The 15,178-nt window shown below is 52.4% G+C and overlaps 1 protein-coding gene across 20 annotated transcripts; it reads right to left on the reverse strand.

Moving 5' to 3' along the window:
* Nucleotides 1-14: 14 nt before the first annotated feature.
* Nucleotides 15-14,678, reverse strand: RTKN (rhotekin). 20 transcript variants are annotated; one of them, XM_081595775.1, is made up of 13 exons: nt 14,572-14,678; nt 11,796-12,223; nt 6,447-6,646; nt 4,670-4,731; nt 4,519-4,572; nt 4,304-4,421; nt 3,884-4,093; nt 3,053-3,147; nt 2,842-2,948; nt 2,478-2,606; nt 1,617-1,785; nt 1,292-1,396; nt 15-713 (listed from the first exon to the last, which is right to left on the reverse strand). In XM_081595775.1, the coding sequence occupies exons 2-13, from the start codon at nt 11,865-11,867 to the stop codon at nt 379-381; spliced, it is 1,656 nt and encodes a 551-aa protein (XP_081451901.1). In that variant the 5' UTR covers nt 11,868-12,223; nt 14,572-14,678; the 3' UTR covers nt 15-378. The 20 variants fall into 20 exon arrangements, with proteins under 20 accessions (XP_081451901.1, XP_081451900.1, XP_081451895.1 ...); XM_081595774.1 differs by lacking the exon at nt 14,572-14,678 and adding an exon at nt 13,235-14,230; XM_081595769.1 differs by lacking the exon at nt 14,572-14,678 and adding an exon at nt 13,235-14,230 and having other exon boundaries at nt 2,758-2,948.
* Nucleotides 14,679-15,178: the final 500 nt, after the last annotated feature.

Genomic DNA, 15,178 nt, shown 5'->3' on the forward strand with positions numbered 1-15,178 from the left:
CCTTAACAACCAGGTGGAGGGTGATGTTAAATAACTTTAATGGTCAATGTAAAAGTCACAAGGGAGGTGTGTTCCCTCCCAGGGCTCTTCAGTGCCATTCTCAAAGCTGGTTAATGCAGGGAGGTAGGGCAGGGTTGGTTCCAGTTTTCTTCCAGGAAGGGTTTAGGGGGTCCCAGCCAGCTCTGGGAACAAGTCCCTCAGCACCATGGCAACCACAGCTTAAAGAGGCTTCTGCTACCCCTTCTCAGCCTGCCCCGACTCCAACAGAGGAAGGGGAGGCCAAGCTGGTCAACCTGCTACAAACAGTGCTGAATCCAGAGCCCAACTGCACACAGATCTTCTCTTCTGGCCAGATCCTGTTGCCAGCACCTTTTTCTCTCACACTGGTGACTGGAGCCAAGTGTGGGGTGGGCCTTTGCTGCAGAGGCCTCTGGACTGTGGGGATCGCTGCAGGGGGAGAGGGGCAACCAAGCGAGAAGCCCCAGGGGAGTGGTCTGGGGAGACAGCATCCAGAGAGAATGTTCGGGGTCTCCCCCAGGGCAAGGAATGGATCCGGGCTGGAGCTGGGGCCACTGAAGCAGGCAAGCAGGGGCCAGGCAAGGCAGGCTGGTCTGTAAACATTGCTAGCCAGGGTGGGGGCGTCTCCAGCCTCGCGCCCTCCCGCTGGGCCAGGATGTCTGTCACCGCTGCGATGTCATCCAGCGGCTCAATAGCTGTGGCATCAGGAAGGGATTGAGGGGAGGGGAGTCAGAGCTTGGGCCCCAGAGCTACTCAGCCCTGAGCATCACCTGTCACTATAACAGGAGGAAAGCAGAGCCCGGATCTCAGCTGAGACTGCATTATCCTGCAGGAGCAGCCCCTCACATGGGCCCTGAGGAGCCACAGGTTCTGATAAGACTGTGGCACATGGGGGGGAGCGGGTGGACAGGGAGAGGGGAGTAGGCAGAAGTAGGTGAAGAAACCAAGAAAGAGGAGGAAAATTAAAGCATTGCCAGGCAAGTGAAGGGTCAGAGAAAGAGACAGGAATCCACATGGAGAAAGGGAAACAGAAAAGAAAAAATTAGGGAAAAAAATCCATGAAATGAGTCTGGTTCTACAGGATTTTGTTTGAACTTTGGTGGAGGTGATTTTAAGAAGAGCTGGAGAAGGGAAAGGAATCCTGGGTGGGACTTGGGTCCCCAGAGCTCTGCCTTTGCCCACAGTGTGCTTTCTCTCTGTCTCCATTATCTGGGTTCCCTTGAAGCCCCCAATGCAACTTCCCGTGAGGATCCCACAATGCACTTTCACTCACCCATTTCATGGTACAAGGACCCCTGCTTGGCCAGCACTTGGGGTGGTTTCCGAGGAGCAGGTGTTTCAATTTTCATTATTTCATCACAGCACTGCTTCCACTGACCTGAGGGGAGAACATTGATGGGGGTGGGCTGCCTTCTCCCCTGCTACATTCCCTTCCACACACTCTTGAAATAGGCTCATTTCAAAAAGTATTGTATTATTCTAAGACTTATTATAATAATTTAATATTATATTAATTATATATATTTTAATTATAAGAATTATCAAATAATTTTATTTTGGTAAAAATAACAAGCCCCAATCCAGACCCCTCCTCTTACTCATGTCAAAGAAAAGCTGCCACAGAGCCTCCATCCAGCTCTGCAGGGCCCCCCGACTCTCTGCCTGAAGAGTGTGTGTCACCTCTTCCTCCCCATACTGGTTACTGATGCTCAGGGTGAAGGGCCAGCCGGCTGCCTGGTCCAGCTCCCCTGCCCGGACTTGAGTCTCCTATAGGAGAAATACAAGCTCTACTTTCACCTTCACCTTGGTCACAGAAGTCAGCAGTGACATCAGGCAGGCTTGGTCATCCCTACCCTTAGAAGGAGGAGCTTGTGGAGCTTTCACCAAGCCCTCTCATTTGCCTCCTACTGACCAGAGTGGGAAGAAATGGCAAGAAAGGATTGGAATGAGACAAGTCATCCTTGGTCAGGAAAAGGGGCAGATGGAGACAGGAAAGGAGGGATTGAGCAAGGCAGGGAAGGTGAGGAGGCAGGCAGGAACAGGAACACTAAGGCCCCTCAATACTTTTATAAAAGTCGGCAGGAATGCCAGCAAAAGGACTAGGAAACAAAGAAGGTCCTTGGACTTGGGCTGGGAGAGAAAACCAAGAAAGGGTAAAGGAGATGCAGAATCTGAAGAAAGATGGGAGGAGGATGAAAAGTTCTAAACTGGCAATAGAACCCTCTCTGACACTTGGCAGGGGCTGAGGCTGGTGAGTAGAAGGGACAATCATTTTCAGTGATGCTGGTGGGGAGAACACGTTCCCTCGGCATCACTGGCCCTGAAGCTGTTGGTGGTGCTGTTGGGAGCAGGAAGCTAGCTTTGATCTCTCTGAGGTCTCTCTGCCCACCCTCCTGGGGCCTGATGGAGAGGTTCCCGAACCCTGGCACCTGGTGGCTTCACCACCAGAGACTCATCACCTTGTTGATTGCGATAGTAAATAGCGGCTCGTCCCCAGAGTCTGTGTCTTCAGGTTGCCGGTAACAGAAGAGGTTTGTGCCTTTCAGGACTCCATGTACTTGCACCCAGTCCTGCGGCTCCCCAGATTGCTGCATAAATGACTCTAGGTTTCCTAGGGGAATCACACCCCCAACACCCTTCTTCCCAGCCCCCCACAGAAAAACAACTCCTTTCTGCCCACCCTCCTATCTTACCCTCCTTTCATCTTACCATGTCCCTCCTTCTCCACCCAGATCTTACGTTTTCAATAGTTCTTTGATTCCTAGGTGATCTGGCTCTCCTTTGTCTTCTCCCACTTCCCTTCCACTCCTCAGGGCCCCTCACCTGCACCCTGAGGGTACCACTTGCAATAGGCTGAGTCATGCAAAGAGGCTGAGCCACCAGGCGGCAACACACGCTACCATAAAGGGGCAGCCAGGCAGGGTTCTCCTCTGGGGGAGAAAGAAGTGCAGGGTGAGGGTGGGAAACATGAAGGGGACCATCTAACAGGCCCTCTTCTCACCATCCAGCATCCCCCACATACACACATACTCACCAGGAGTGGCAAGGGTGAGGTCATGTGTGCGGAACCCATCTTGCACAGCTGCTAGGGTGAGTGTGGTATGAGCCAAGAGGTGGTAACGAGGACCACTGCAGGACAGAGAAGTGGGCAGCAGCCAAGTGAGGGGCATGCTGGGTGGCAAGAGCTATAAGAGCTGAGCAGGTCTGCCCACTGTTTAGGCTACCCCACAGAAAACTAGCTTGCCTCCCCCACAGGGGTTGAAACAAACATTTACTGTACTCCCACTAAGTGCTGGGGCCTGTGCTTCAAATGTTATCCCACTGTATTCCCACAACAGCCCTGTGAGGTTGGTGGCATTCTTTAGTTAATAGACGAGGCAGCTTGAGGCTTAAAGAGGTTAAGAAGTCTGCCCCAAAGTAAAAGTGAGGTGGTAGAACTTGAATTTGAATCTGCATCTGTCTCCAAAATAAGCAATCTGTTCATTACCTGCAAGGTTCTCAAACTGCTCCTCAGAGACCCAGTGCGTCTACTAGGTGCCTCCAGGTGCCTGTAGGCACCACCACAGGACCCAGGCTATTCTGCTCTGGTCAGGGGCACTCTGTTATATCCACATAAGGTGTATCTGTTGCTGCAAGAACAGTGAAGACCACAGAACCTAGCTCTTTCTGCATTCCTGTTGGCTTTCTCAGTTGGCTGTTTGAAGTACCGGAGGTACTGGCCAGAGTACCTCCCAGTATGTGACTGCTGCTCATTCATATCTGTCTGCATGTCCTGGCAGCAGTGGAAAATAGGCTCTGCATGCCCAACACAGCTCAGAAATCACCTGCGGCCAGCTGAGGGCCGGGGAGGAATATAAGTGCTTACCCCACAGCCGGGGTGGGAAGCAAGATGGGACTGCTGCCTGAGCCCCCAGCAGTCTCCAGAGATGCTCGGACACGCCTCCCTGAGGAGCGGCCCAGGGAGCTGCTGAGTTTGGTGGCAAGCCTCTTGGGGGCTCCAGCCAGGGCCCCCTCTTCTTCCACACAGGCCCCATACAGCTCCAGCCGCAGTTCAAAGTCTGGCCCTGCCTCGGCACTGTAGAAATATGGGAGGAAGCAAGGAGAGGAGGATAGTCTGGGCCAGTCCAGGGAGTGGCGCTGGGGTTAGGATGTATATCGTGCAAGTACAGGACAGCTCCACGGGGAAGGCCCAGCTCCCTCCCTCCTCCTCTTCCTCCCCTCCTCTGTAGCTACATGATTAAAACCTAGTAGAGAAAGCGGGGAGCCACAGGGATGAGGTACCCACAAAAGCACGTTGTTCTGAAAGGAGATGTCTGTGAGGGTCCTGTCCACCAGGATCATCTCTGTGTCCTGAATGTGTTCCCCTATCTGCAGCAGCAAGAACACAGCCCAGCGGTGCAGGTCTGGGGGCCGAGAGCAAAACCGGTAATGATGTGCCCCAAGGGGACCTCCAATCTCAGGGCCACTCCCTTAAGTCTGTCCCACGTGTGTGGAACTCACCGCCTTTGTTCTTGAAATATTCTGTGTCCTTCCACATGAGCGGAATCCGGAGATCTAAGAGGCAGAGGGATAGGAATAGATGTCAAGACAGGACAGGAGATCTTATCACCGGGCAAAGAATGCCAGCAGATGGGGTAGTTGTGCTTCTTACCAGAAATGCAGATCTGGCCACGGCAAGGGGAGCGCTCAGTGGGTGGCCCACTGTCCGAAGGCCTGTGGGCAAATCACAACATCCTAGCCTGGCCTCTTGACACTATTCCCCCTGGCTCTGGTTCCCAAAGGCTCTAGGACCCCCCTGGCCCAGGGCTCAGCTGCCAGGTTCCAGCCAGGCTGACATTGGCAGAGCTGAAGGACTGTTAGGGAGAGTTGTCCATTGAACCCAGGAGGTTGTTGGGCTTGGGATTACTAGAGGCACTTAGCTCACACACACAGTACAAGCTCAGGCCACCCCCAACAAGCACCCTTCCTGACCACCTCCCTAGACTCCTGCCAGGAAGAAGTGGGGCTCGAGGAGACAGGTGCCCACAGAGAGACTTCCTTTCAAGGATTCTTCTCAGGCTTGGAGGAGTTTGCAGGCTTTCTTTTTAACAACAAAAGAGGCTGCTAGTCTCCACCATCTCATCACCTCAATAGAGGAGAGTATTCGGTCAGTCAGAAAATCAAGAACACAAGTAGGGAACGTTTGGGTCTCATTTATCACAAATCTCTCTCCATCTTCCCCCCCAGCTTTGATTTCTCCTCTACCCTTCTGGCTAGATTGGCTGAACCTTCCCAGTGCCCCACGTTCCCCAGTCCCTCCACTGCAGGAGGGACATCCGGCCTTCCTCCCCTCCCTGCCTATCATTAGAACTCACTGAGCACGTGTCCCTCTCCTAAGGTGGTGGCCAGCTTATCCATGCTAATTTATAATCCATCATAATGAAACTAGCGACTTAGAACAGCCTTCATCTAAACGATGTGGCACTGATGGCAATGTGTTCGGCTGCCAGGGACTTAGGGTGTACCACAGATCACACTGTATGGGATGTGTGGGGACTTGGGCAAGGCAGAACTTGTCAATGGCCACCACTTAAGAGACAGCAGACTCACAGTAGAAGCTGTCCCTATGTCTGCTTGCTCTTCCTTTAACTTTATGGAGCAGCCCCTGAGGGGTTCCTGCCTTCCCCTGCTGTCTTCATGGGTGAACTCAAGAGGCCTCCTGGCAAACTCTCCTTGTGTGCGAGCTGGAATGGACACTGTGCCTGTGAGGGGCCTGGACCTTCTCCCCACTCAGCCTCATGGGGTCAAACAGGTTACTTTGCCAGAAGCCAATTTTCCAAGTGACCTATTTACCAAAAAATGGTCAGTTCTCAGAATGATCAATTTGCCAAATATTTTCTCCCATATTTTAGTTTTACCAGAGCATCGCCTCAACCATTTCACTACAGTTTTGTCAGATTGAGTCCTTTTAGTACACAGTCTAATTTACATGAATGGGTAGGCTTTGACTTAAATTTTTTAAATTATTATTTCTCCCAATTTCTGCCTCAAATGAGGCAAACCCCAGGTACAATTAGCTACTGTCTGTTACAGTAAATGACTAATTGGTCATTTAGCAAATTGACCATTTGGTGAACTGGCTTTGAGAAAATTAGCTTTCCAGAAGCCAGACAACAGGCTCATCAGATCACAGGCACGGCTTAGCAAATTAGCACTTCTGCAGTTACTATCCTCAGACGGCCGGCCTTTCAGCAGACACACTGGTTTTACTGGGCCCTAGCAACTCAGCAGTGCACCTCTGGGCAGCACACTGTGGTGATAAAACATCAAAGTGTCCTCTAGGTCCCTGGGAAGTCTTCATCAGGAAGTCGTCTTTGAGGTGCTCCAAACTCCATGTATATATCCAGTGCACCACTATCCCCATAAAGCCTCGCCTGCCCCTTGCTTACCGCCGGCCTGTCTTCTTCAGCACCTGTGCCTCCTTGCGCCGCTGCAGCTCGCCCATGTAGTTGAGGATGCGGCTGTTGCACACCAGCAGGCTCTTGGTGGCCTCCAGAGCCTGCTCTCGCTGGGAGCAGGCCGCCAGCAGCTTGCAGGCCCCTTCCCTCATCCGGATCTCATGGTCTAACTTTCTTTGCAACTCTGTGTCCTAGCCAGAGTGGGGATAAGGAAGAGAAGGAAATGTCAATCGGGGGACAGGCTGATGCACCCTTCAGTCCCTAAGTGGGCTGTGGTCAACAAGAAACTGATGAACTTAGGTTTCAGGCAACTGAAGGGCAGGGACTGAGTCTCAACTTCAACTGCCCAGGAATAACCAGAGAAGCTTTGTAAAAATACAGATGCCCTTCGGGAGTATAAATTTTTTCAGCCTCTTTGGAGCACAATTTGGAAAAAATCTGTAAAAACTACAAATTCACATCCTTTTATCCAGCTATTCATCATCTAGGATTTTATCCTACAGATATAGTGACACTTGTGGGCACAGCCATATTCATTGCAGCATTAATTTAAAACACCAAGATTAAAAGTCCCTCAATAGGGCATTGGTTAAATAAGTTATAGTACATCTATACCACGGAATATGGAATATTTCAGACATTAAGGTAGATATTATGCAAAAATGAAACAATATTCAAAATATATGAAATGAGAAAAGAAAGCAGAACAGTATTACAGCATGTTCCTATTTGGGCACAATATTTATATATGCATATCCATATCCATAGATACACATAAAATAGTGGTTGTTGGGCTGGGAGCCAGGAATGGAAAGTCAATTTATGATACTTTATAAATATGCTTTTCTACCATACTATTGGAAATTGTGTTACCTTTTTAAAAAATTAAATCTGATTTTTAAAAAAAAAAAAGTCACCAGGCCCCACCTCAGATTAGCAGAGTAAGAATCTCTTAAGAGGTGGGGCATGTGCATTTTTTTGGAAAATTCCCCAAGTGACCTTGAGGTGGCGCCCAGGCTGAGAACCACCACCTAAAGGGAATGGCCACAGATAGTAAAGGCCATCCTGGGTTACCCCAAAGACTCAAGTGATGAGAGAGGACATCTAGTTGGCAAGGGGTCAGTGGAGAAGGAGCATACTACGTACAGTGTTCACCCATGCTGTACAGAATGCAGTACACAACCCAAATTTTGGAACCTGCCACCTGCTGGCCTTCTGAGTATGGGAGGTGAAAACAGAGACATGAAGGTGAAACAGAAGGTCAAGAGCAAGTTGCTGATCAGGCACTTAGCAAAATGCCCAACATATGGTATACTTGGAAGGAGGTGGGGGTGGGGAGGAAGTAGTGTGTACTTATTTTAATGATGCTAACTCAGCCCCAGTAACATTCACCCAATAATAACACTAGAGCATCCCTGTGCTGTCGGAGGCTTCACATTTGAAATCCAGCTGGGAGGTGAGAGATGCAGACATTAATGGCTGCTCTATAAGTGCCAGGTCATGGCACAAATGCACTCTCAGGAAACAGACCCTCTTTGTTTCTGACTGAGGTGATAGGGAAGGCTTCAGAGAGCAACTGGAAGAGTAATCCTATTACAGTGTATACAAATCAGAAGCAAGCCAAGTGGAGTCACAGGGTTGGAAGAGGAGGGTGAATGTGCCTGCCCAACATCAGAACCTATCTTCTCCCTCACACCAGCTCTCTTTCACACTCTGTGCCCTTGCTTCTGTCCCTGATGGCTCCAGCCTTCAAGTCTCCAAGACCTGAACACCCTAATTACTGCTTCCAGGAATTGTCTTGTCCGACCTACCTGCTGCTTCTTCCTTCCCTACTTGGGCTAGGCCAGACTCTCATGACACCTCACCTCATCTCATCACCCTCACTATCCACGTTTCCCTTCCTGACTCTTTATAAATAGGCCAACATGTACAATGCCCCCTCCACCAGAAAGGCCTCCCAGACTGCACAGTTGTCCCCACATCCACCATGCCTGCCTGCACCAGGGTCCCACCTCTGCTAAGGTTTGTTGCTTGCCCACCCCCATCTCATTCTGCATCCAGCTTCTACCACAAATACCCCAAACAAGTGAGGAGGTAGGGCTGAGCAACATCCTCAGGCTCCCTCCTGACTTGCCTTTTGGTCCCAGCCCCAGCACTCACGGATTCTTCCCTAGCCCTGTCCATTGCACATGCAGCGCAATGCAGGCAGTGTGGGTGGTTCTCCGGGGAACCTCACCGCCAGGTACCCTGGGGAGCTGCCCTGCCTGCCGTGAGCACCAATAACATCAGCTCCCAGCTGTCGCGATAGTGAGCTGATAGTGAGCCGCAGGCAGGCCCTTGGTCCCTCTGTGCGCCTGGTCCCATTAGGCTCCAGTGGCAGCATTAACCAGAGAGACCTAGTGGCAGAGGGACGGTACCTCCAGGACCACTGCCCTCACCCTGGAAAGGGCTCCAGGCTCTAGAGCTGCTGAAGACCAGGAGATCCCTCCACGTTAAACAATTGCTCTCCAAGGTGACTCCTGGCCTGGGAGCTTGCAGGAGGGAGGATGGTATATACATTGGAATACATTGGTATAATGGGCTGCAGAGAAGTCATGGTATCCAGCCCGGATGAGCTGGCCTAGGGGCCCAGACACCCTGTCTACCACTGCCCCCACAGCCCTCTGGTCTGAATCCATCTTCCCACGGCCCCACAGTGGAGAATGCCCTAAAAACCTCCCATCCTTTGGGCAGACCATCTTGGGAATCCTGACACAGGATCTGGATCCCATACCTTCACCCCCTCTCTCTACCTCAGGGATAGCTCCATGTCCCCTCCTTCCCATCCATATGGCCTCTCTTCCCAAGCCGGCAGTACTTTCACCAGGCTTTCCTGGGAAAGAGCCCTCAGTAGGGTGTCAGCGGGACTGGGTCAGGACCCAAGGGGCTGAAGAAGGATGAGTCATGGCCTGAAACCCCAGCACATACTAGGCCCTCTCTGGATATCCTTTCCAGTTCCTCCCACCCTCTTCTGTCTCTAACTTCCTGCTCTGCTTCTCATCACCTTATGATCCTTTTAGAAACTCCACCAGGGCTAAATTCAAATCCTGGATTAGGAACTTAACTAGCTGTGAGAACTTAATCTCTGGGGTTGGGGGTAGGGGTAGGGGGTGGGAGTTGGGTATTCCACCTGCTCCATAGCACTGTTTGAGGGTTAAATGGGAAAATCTAACTTCTACCCGGGCCCAGCACTCCCACCTCCTCCTTACTTGCACCTTAAGTTGCCTTCTCCAGAAAATCTTCTTGAATTTACACTTTCACAACTACCCCTCTTGCTAATCCCTGAAACATCAATGAGTTGAGGTTTGGAGAACTGCTGAGCCTCCCAGAAAAAGAATACAGCATCCTCAACCAACCAATGGCTGAATAAGAGATGATTAAAGTGAAATCTAAGCCCCCTCTTCTGTCCCAGAACTTGGGCAGGGCTCCAATGAAGAACAATTACCTGGAGGGGGAGGGATGAAGAATTTGAATACTTAAATACCTAGACCAGCCATGTCCAGTAAGATCATTCCATCATCCTACAATGATGGAAATGCTCATTAGCCATGGACCACATGAAACATGGCTAAAGTAATTAAGGAGCTGAAAATTATTTTATTTCATTTTAATTAACAATTTTAAATGTAAATAGCCACATGTAACTAGTAACATGAACAGTGCAGAGGACTAGGGATGGCAAATAGATTTTATCTCATGTGCCAACATAAGACAATAGGTAGTGTCAGAGTCCCATTGGAAGCCTTGAACAACTTTCTGCATATTAGAAAAAGATGACCCTCACTAGGCAAATAACTTAGATAAAGGTATTTCCTCCTCACACAGCCTGAAACTAGGCCAGGACTCTTGCCAGTATGCAATGCCCTTGTGAAAGACACAATCTGCATAATTTATGCCAAGGTGCTGAGAAAGATTGTGAGGCCATGCATGGATTTGTTGGTGAAGAGTGCCATGATTGACTAGTAATGTCTATCGTGATCTAGAGAGTAAGCACCAGGTTGAGGGTGCAAAAACATGTGATAAATCCCCCTTCTGAGCTAGACTCTTTACTGTCTGGCCTCTGACCTCCCTCAGCAGCAACCCTCTGCCTGGTCCAGGCAGTCACTGCCACAGCTTCCTCTATCTTTCCCATCTCTGTAAATAACCATACTGCCCAGTTGCTTAGCCACACACCTGAGAATCGTCCTGGAGCCCTCTCTGCCTCAGCCTCATGTCCAATCCATCAACAAGCCCTGACAGATCTACCACCATCATTTCAAATCCACCCCTTTCTCCCTATCTTCACCATGAGCATTTAATCGTCACCATCAGGTTCATTCCCTAAAGGCTGTAATGACCTCCTAGCTGGTGGTCACCCCCCCACACCCCTACCTAGCCTATTCCTTTCAAACACAACAGCTATCATTTTAAAACATTAGGTGAGTTGTCCAACACGCTTAAAACCCTCCATGGGCCAACATCACACTTAGAGTAAAATCTAAATGACTTGTCATGGCCTTCAAAGCCCTGCATAATCTGGTCCCTGCCCATCAGCTTGACCCCAACCAGTATGTTTTAGCCACACTGGCTCTCTTTCTTCCCCAAACATATCATCATCATCCTCATTTAAGGTCCTTACTCTGCCCTCTGTCTGGAAAGCTCTTCCTCCCATTTTTACATATCATCATCCTTCTGGCCACAGCTCAAAGAACTGTGAGTTCCCTGACTCCTACATCTAATGCTTCCTCTCCTACCTGATGTTTATGATACCCTCGTTTTTATTATAATTTCATTGTGAGATTATTTATGTTTGCATGTTTTTAGGTCCCCTAGAGTGGACCTTCCCTGTTTTGTTCACTGAGGTGTCCCAAGATCTAGAAAGCAGCTGGCATATAGTAGGTGCTCAATAAATGTGATTAAGAATAAATAAATGAATAAACAGCTCCCTGCCATCTTCAGGGCCACAGAATCCTTACATCCTGCCCTAGAATCCTCTTCCCCTTCTCTGGTAAGGCCATCTCCTTCCTGAAGATCACACTCACAGTGTTCTCTCTTCTTCCACACCTAAAAGGAGCCCTCAGCCCCAGAACACACTGCCACACCAACCCACAGAGCTTCCAAAAATAAGGGTGAAGACCCTGTTGCCAACACAGTACTCTAACTGGCAGAACTGAATCTGGGTCCACAAGTAGCATCCAAAGAAGGGCACACAGAACCACGTAATCCCTCTCCCCACTTGGAGCAGGCCCAGCCGGAAAGGGCAGCGCAGAACAGGGGCTGGGATGTTGTGGAGGAGGTGCACTCCAGGGGTGGGGGCGTTACCTCCAGGCTGAGCGCCATCTGCCGGATGTAGAGCATATTCAGGTCCTCCAGGATGTGCAATCTGTCCTGCATCTCTGTGCCCCCTGGGCTCCCCTTCCCTTGCTGACCCCTCAGAGGGGTGGGGCAAGCAAGCCCCACGCTGCCCCACAATTCCTCTCCCGCTGCTCTCCTCGTCTTGAAAGAGGTGGGCAGTTCTTGCTCAGAGGGCAGAGGCAGCCCCTGTCCCTCTCGTGCTCCAGTTAGACCCCTCTGGCTGCTGTGACAAAGTCTCCTTGCCTACCGCTGTTCCAGGGCCCTGATGGAGCCAGGCATAGGAGGAAAGGAAAGCGAGGTGAGGATGAGCAGGGTACCCGGAGAGGAGGCCAGCTGCAGAAGGGGCTCTGGGCACAGAGTGTCCAGTCTTGCTTTGGTGGCAGCTGTTCTCCCAGCTGTGGAAGAAAAAGGCTCTTTCATTCCGACTCTGGCCCCTCCCCAGCCCCCGCCCACAACCCTGGCCTGGTGGACAGAGAATCTGTGTGCTGTAGGGTGTGAGGGGCAGGCACAACTGGAAGGGGGCCGAGAAGGGACACTTCATGCAGGTTCTGTGGAGTCGTGGGGATTGTCAGGAGGTTGCTTTCTGAAAGGGTTCGGCCTTAGTTTGAGGAAGAAGAGGGATAGAGGTGGGGACTTGATTGAGTGAGCCTAGGAGGTGGGACAGAGGGGTAATTGTGGCCCAACCCCCAGGGCCACCCACCTCTTCCAACTTGGGACCTTCATCCAGCCCGCCTCACCCCGGGTTCAAAATTACCTTGCTTTTCCAGCAGAAGGGAGGAGAGGGAGGGAGAAAGGCAGGGGTGTGCCTGGCTGCGCTGCCCCCGCTCCCCTCTGCGGGCCCCTTCCCTTCCAGACAGGAAACCAGCCCCGATTCCCAGCCAGCTGCAGCTTTGCCACCACCGCCCCCTCTCCACCCCCAGGCCCACGGAGTCACACTACGCTCCGGGGCCCAGCGGCTCCACCCCGGTTCCTCCGCGATGGCCCCCAAAAGGCCGGGCTTATCCCGGGGGCGGCCCCAGCTCACAGGCCCCTCCTCCTGGTCCCTGGGCCTCGCCCCTCACTCCCCCACGCTGGCCCCACGCGGCGTTGCTTATGCGGGACTCGACAGAGGCCCTGTCTCCCAGGCCCACTAGCTTCTGAGTCAGAGAAGGCCTGGGACTGTGGGACATGGGTGTGAAAGAGCCTTTGTTCTGGGCAGGCTGTGGGGTAAAGTGCAGAAGCCAGGACTGGAATCCGGGAGGAGTGAGGAAGGCCCCCTCACTTAACCCTTTCCAGGACCAGCAGGGGAAGAACTGACCTGGGGGACAGCCTCTGCTGTCGCTACTGGCCCTCTCAGTCCTAGCTCAGCCCCCACATCTTTCAGCCCCTCCCGAGCCTCTTTAGGGAATTACAAGTAGGGCTCAGACCTGGGCAACGTGTAGAGTAGTGGGCCAGGGAGGGAACTGTAGAGGCTGGACTCTTCTTAGGCCACAGAAAAGGAGGCTGAAAGCTTGAGTGTGGGAAATAATCCCAAATTGTTAATCGGGAACCCCTCATTTCCGATTCCCCCAGCCACAGAGGAGCAGTTGCGGAGAGTTTCAGCGAAGGAGGCCGAGAAGTCAAGACGGACGATGGAGGCTGTCCCAGACGGTAGAAACGGGCTGTGGGATGCGGCTGGAGGCCAGGGAAGCAGCGGGCACCCAGGCCAGGAGTCTTGTTAGAGCCCGCCTAGTTGCACATCTCCAGGATGCCCGGAAGGGCTGCCGTAAGGGACATCTTAGGAATCGAGCCTAGGGCTCCTTAAACTGAAGTTTTTCCAAGCGGAGGCAAATCATCCCAACTGGGCCAGAGAATGTCTGGGGTGACACGGTTGGATTAACGTGCAGACGGTCCGCGCCTGACTTTTTAAGTCAACAACCTCTGGTCTGTACCAGACCCACCGCGTCTCCGCCCCTCGGAGCGCGCGGGCGGGGCGGGAGGCCAGGCGGCCCGAACTGCGGGAGCCGGGGGAGGGGAAGGCAGGGACGCGGGTCTCTCACCTCCGGCGGGTCGCTTAAGAGGCTGAGTCGGAAGCGGCCGCGTTTGAACTCCATCTCCAGGGCAGAGCCCCTGGCCACGGTGACCCGGCTGCGGTGGTTTCGGGAGAACATGCTGGCGGTCCCGCGCCTTTGCCTGCCTTCTGCACTCCCCGCGCCGCCCGGCTCTGCCTTGTCCCTTTGGCTTCTTTCCCTCGTTGCCCTTCAGCTAGTCCGGCTGGGAATCTCCCGCAGCCGGATTCCCAAACTCCGCCTCCGGAGACGACACCTGGGCCGGGCAGGGCGCGGCACTCTCTCCCTCCACCCCCCCCAGCCCCCGCCCCCGCCAAAGGCCCGGACGGCTGGGCCAGTCCCGGGCTACAAGCAGGCCTACACCTCGAGAGCACTGAGGGGGTTCACCGCCGCTTGCGGAGGGGGTTGCGGGCGCCACACCTGGCGCGGGGCGGGCCTAGAGAAGCCCCACCCCAAAGGCTGCGCCCCCTCGGCGAGCCGGATACCTCCGCGCGGAAAACCCAAGGCCCAGGGATCACCCGGAGTCACACCGCCCGGCCCTGGGACCGCGCCCAATCTCACCCCTGAGCAGCTTCTCAGGGTTTCAACTTCCTACGGCCCCAAATGTCCCCTCTTCGTCTCCCTCCCCACTTTAAGCTCCCCTCCGTCCCTAGTGGCCACAGTTCACCGAGCAGTGCTTAAGCAAGTCTGGTAACTCTGCTCTATTCGTTACTAACCGTGGATCCTTGACTGTCGGAGAACTTCTTGAGCTTCAGTTTTCTCACTTGTGCAGTGAGGATACAGTAATTACCGCACTCCTCAGGTCGCTATGAGGATTACATACGAGCATGAGTTTAAAACGACCAGCATAGTGCCTGGCACGAGACAAGCCCCCATAAGCGGAGCTATGAAGAAAAAGGGTAGGATGCAGCACCTTTGTGCCCTTGGATGGGGCACCAGCGACCTTCAGTTCGCTGGACCCAGACCTTGACTGCCTTAGAGGGTGAGGATATCTGTTACCTAAGATGGGCTCTCTGCCGCTTTGCTGGGTAGCTGAGACAGGGTTAGGATTCTCAGCTTCTGCAGAAAAAGGGGCCCCTCACCACCACCCCCAGCTCTGAGGGACACAAGGAAATGGCAGAGGATTAGTTTGCTGACCACACATGAGGAATTCCTGGGACTTAGGAATTTACTGGGGACAACGGTTCCTTCAAAGCTAGAGCCAGAGAAATACCAGGCTATAGCTTTAGAGAGCCCAGGTTAGAACTGCTGGGCTATGAGAAATTACTCAACATTCTTTTAGAAAACCTGACTTAAATTTACTTTGGCAAAAGGGGAAATTTA

This window comes from Giraffa tippelskirchi, chromosome 4 (genome assembly GCF_054371585.1).
Source record: "Giraffa tippelskirchi isolate mGirTip1 chromosome 4, T2T-mGirTip1v1.2.pri, whole genome shotgun sequence".
Lineage (NCBI taxonomy): Eukaryota > Metazoa > Chordata > Mammalia > Artiodactyla > Giraffidae > Giraffa > Giraffa tippelskirchi.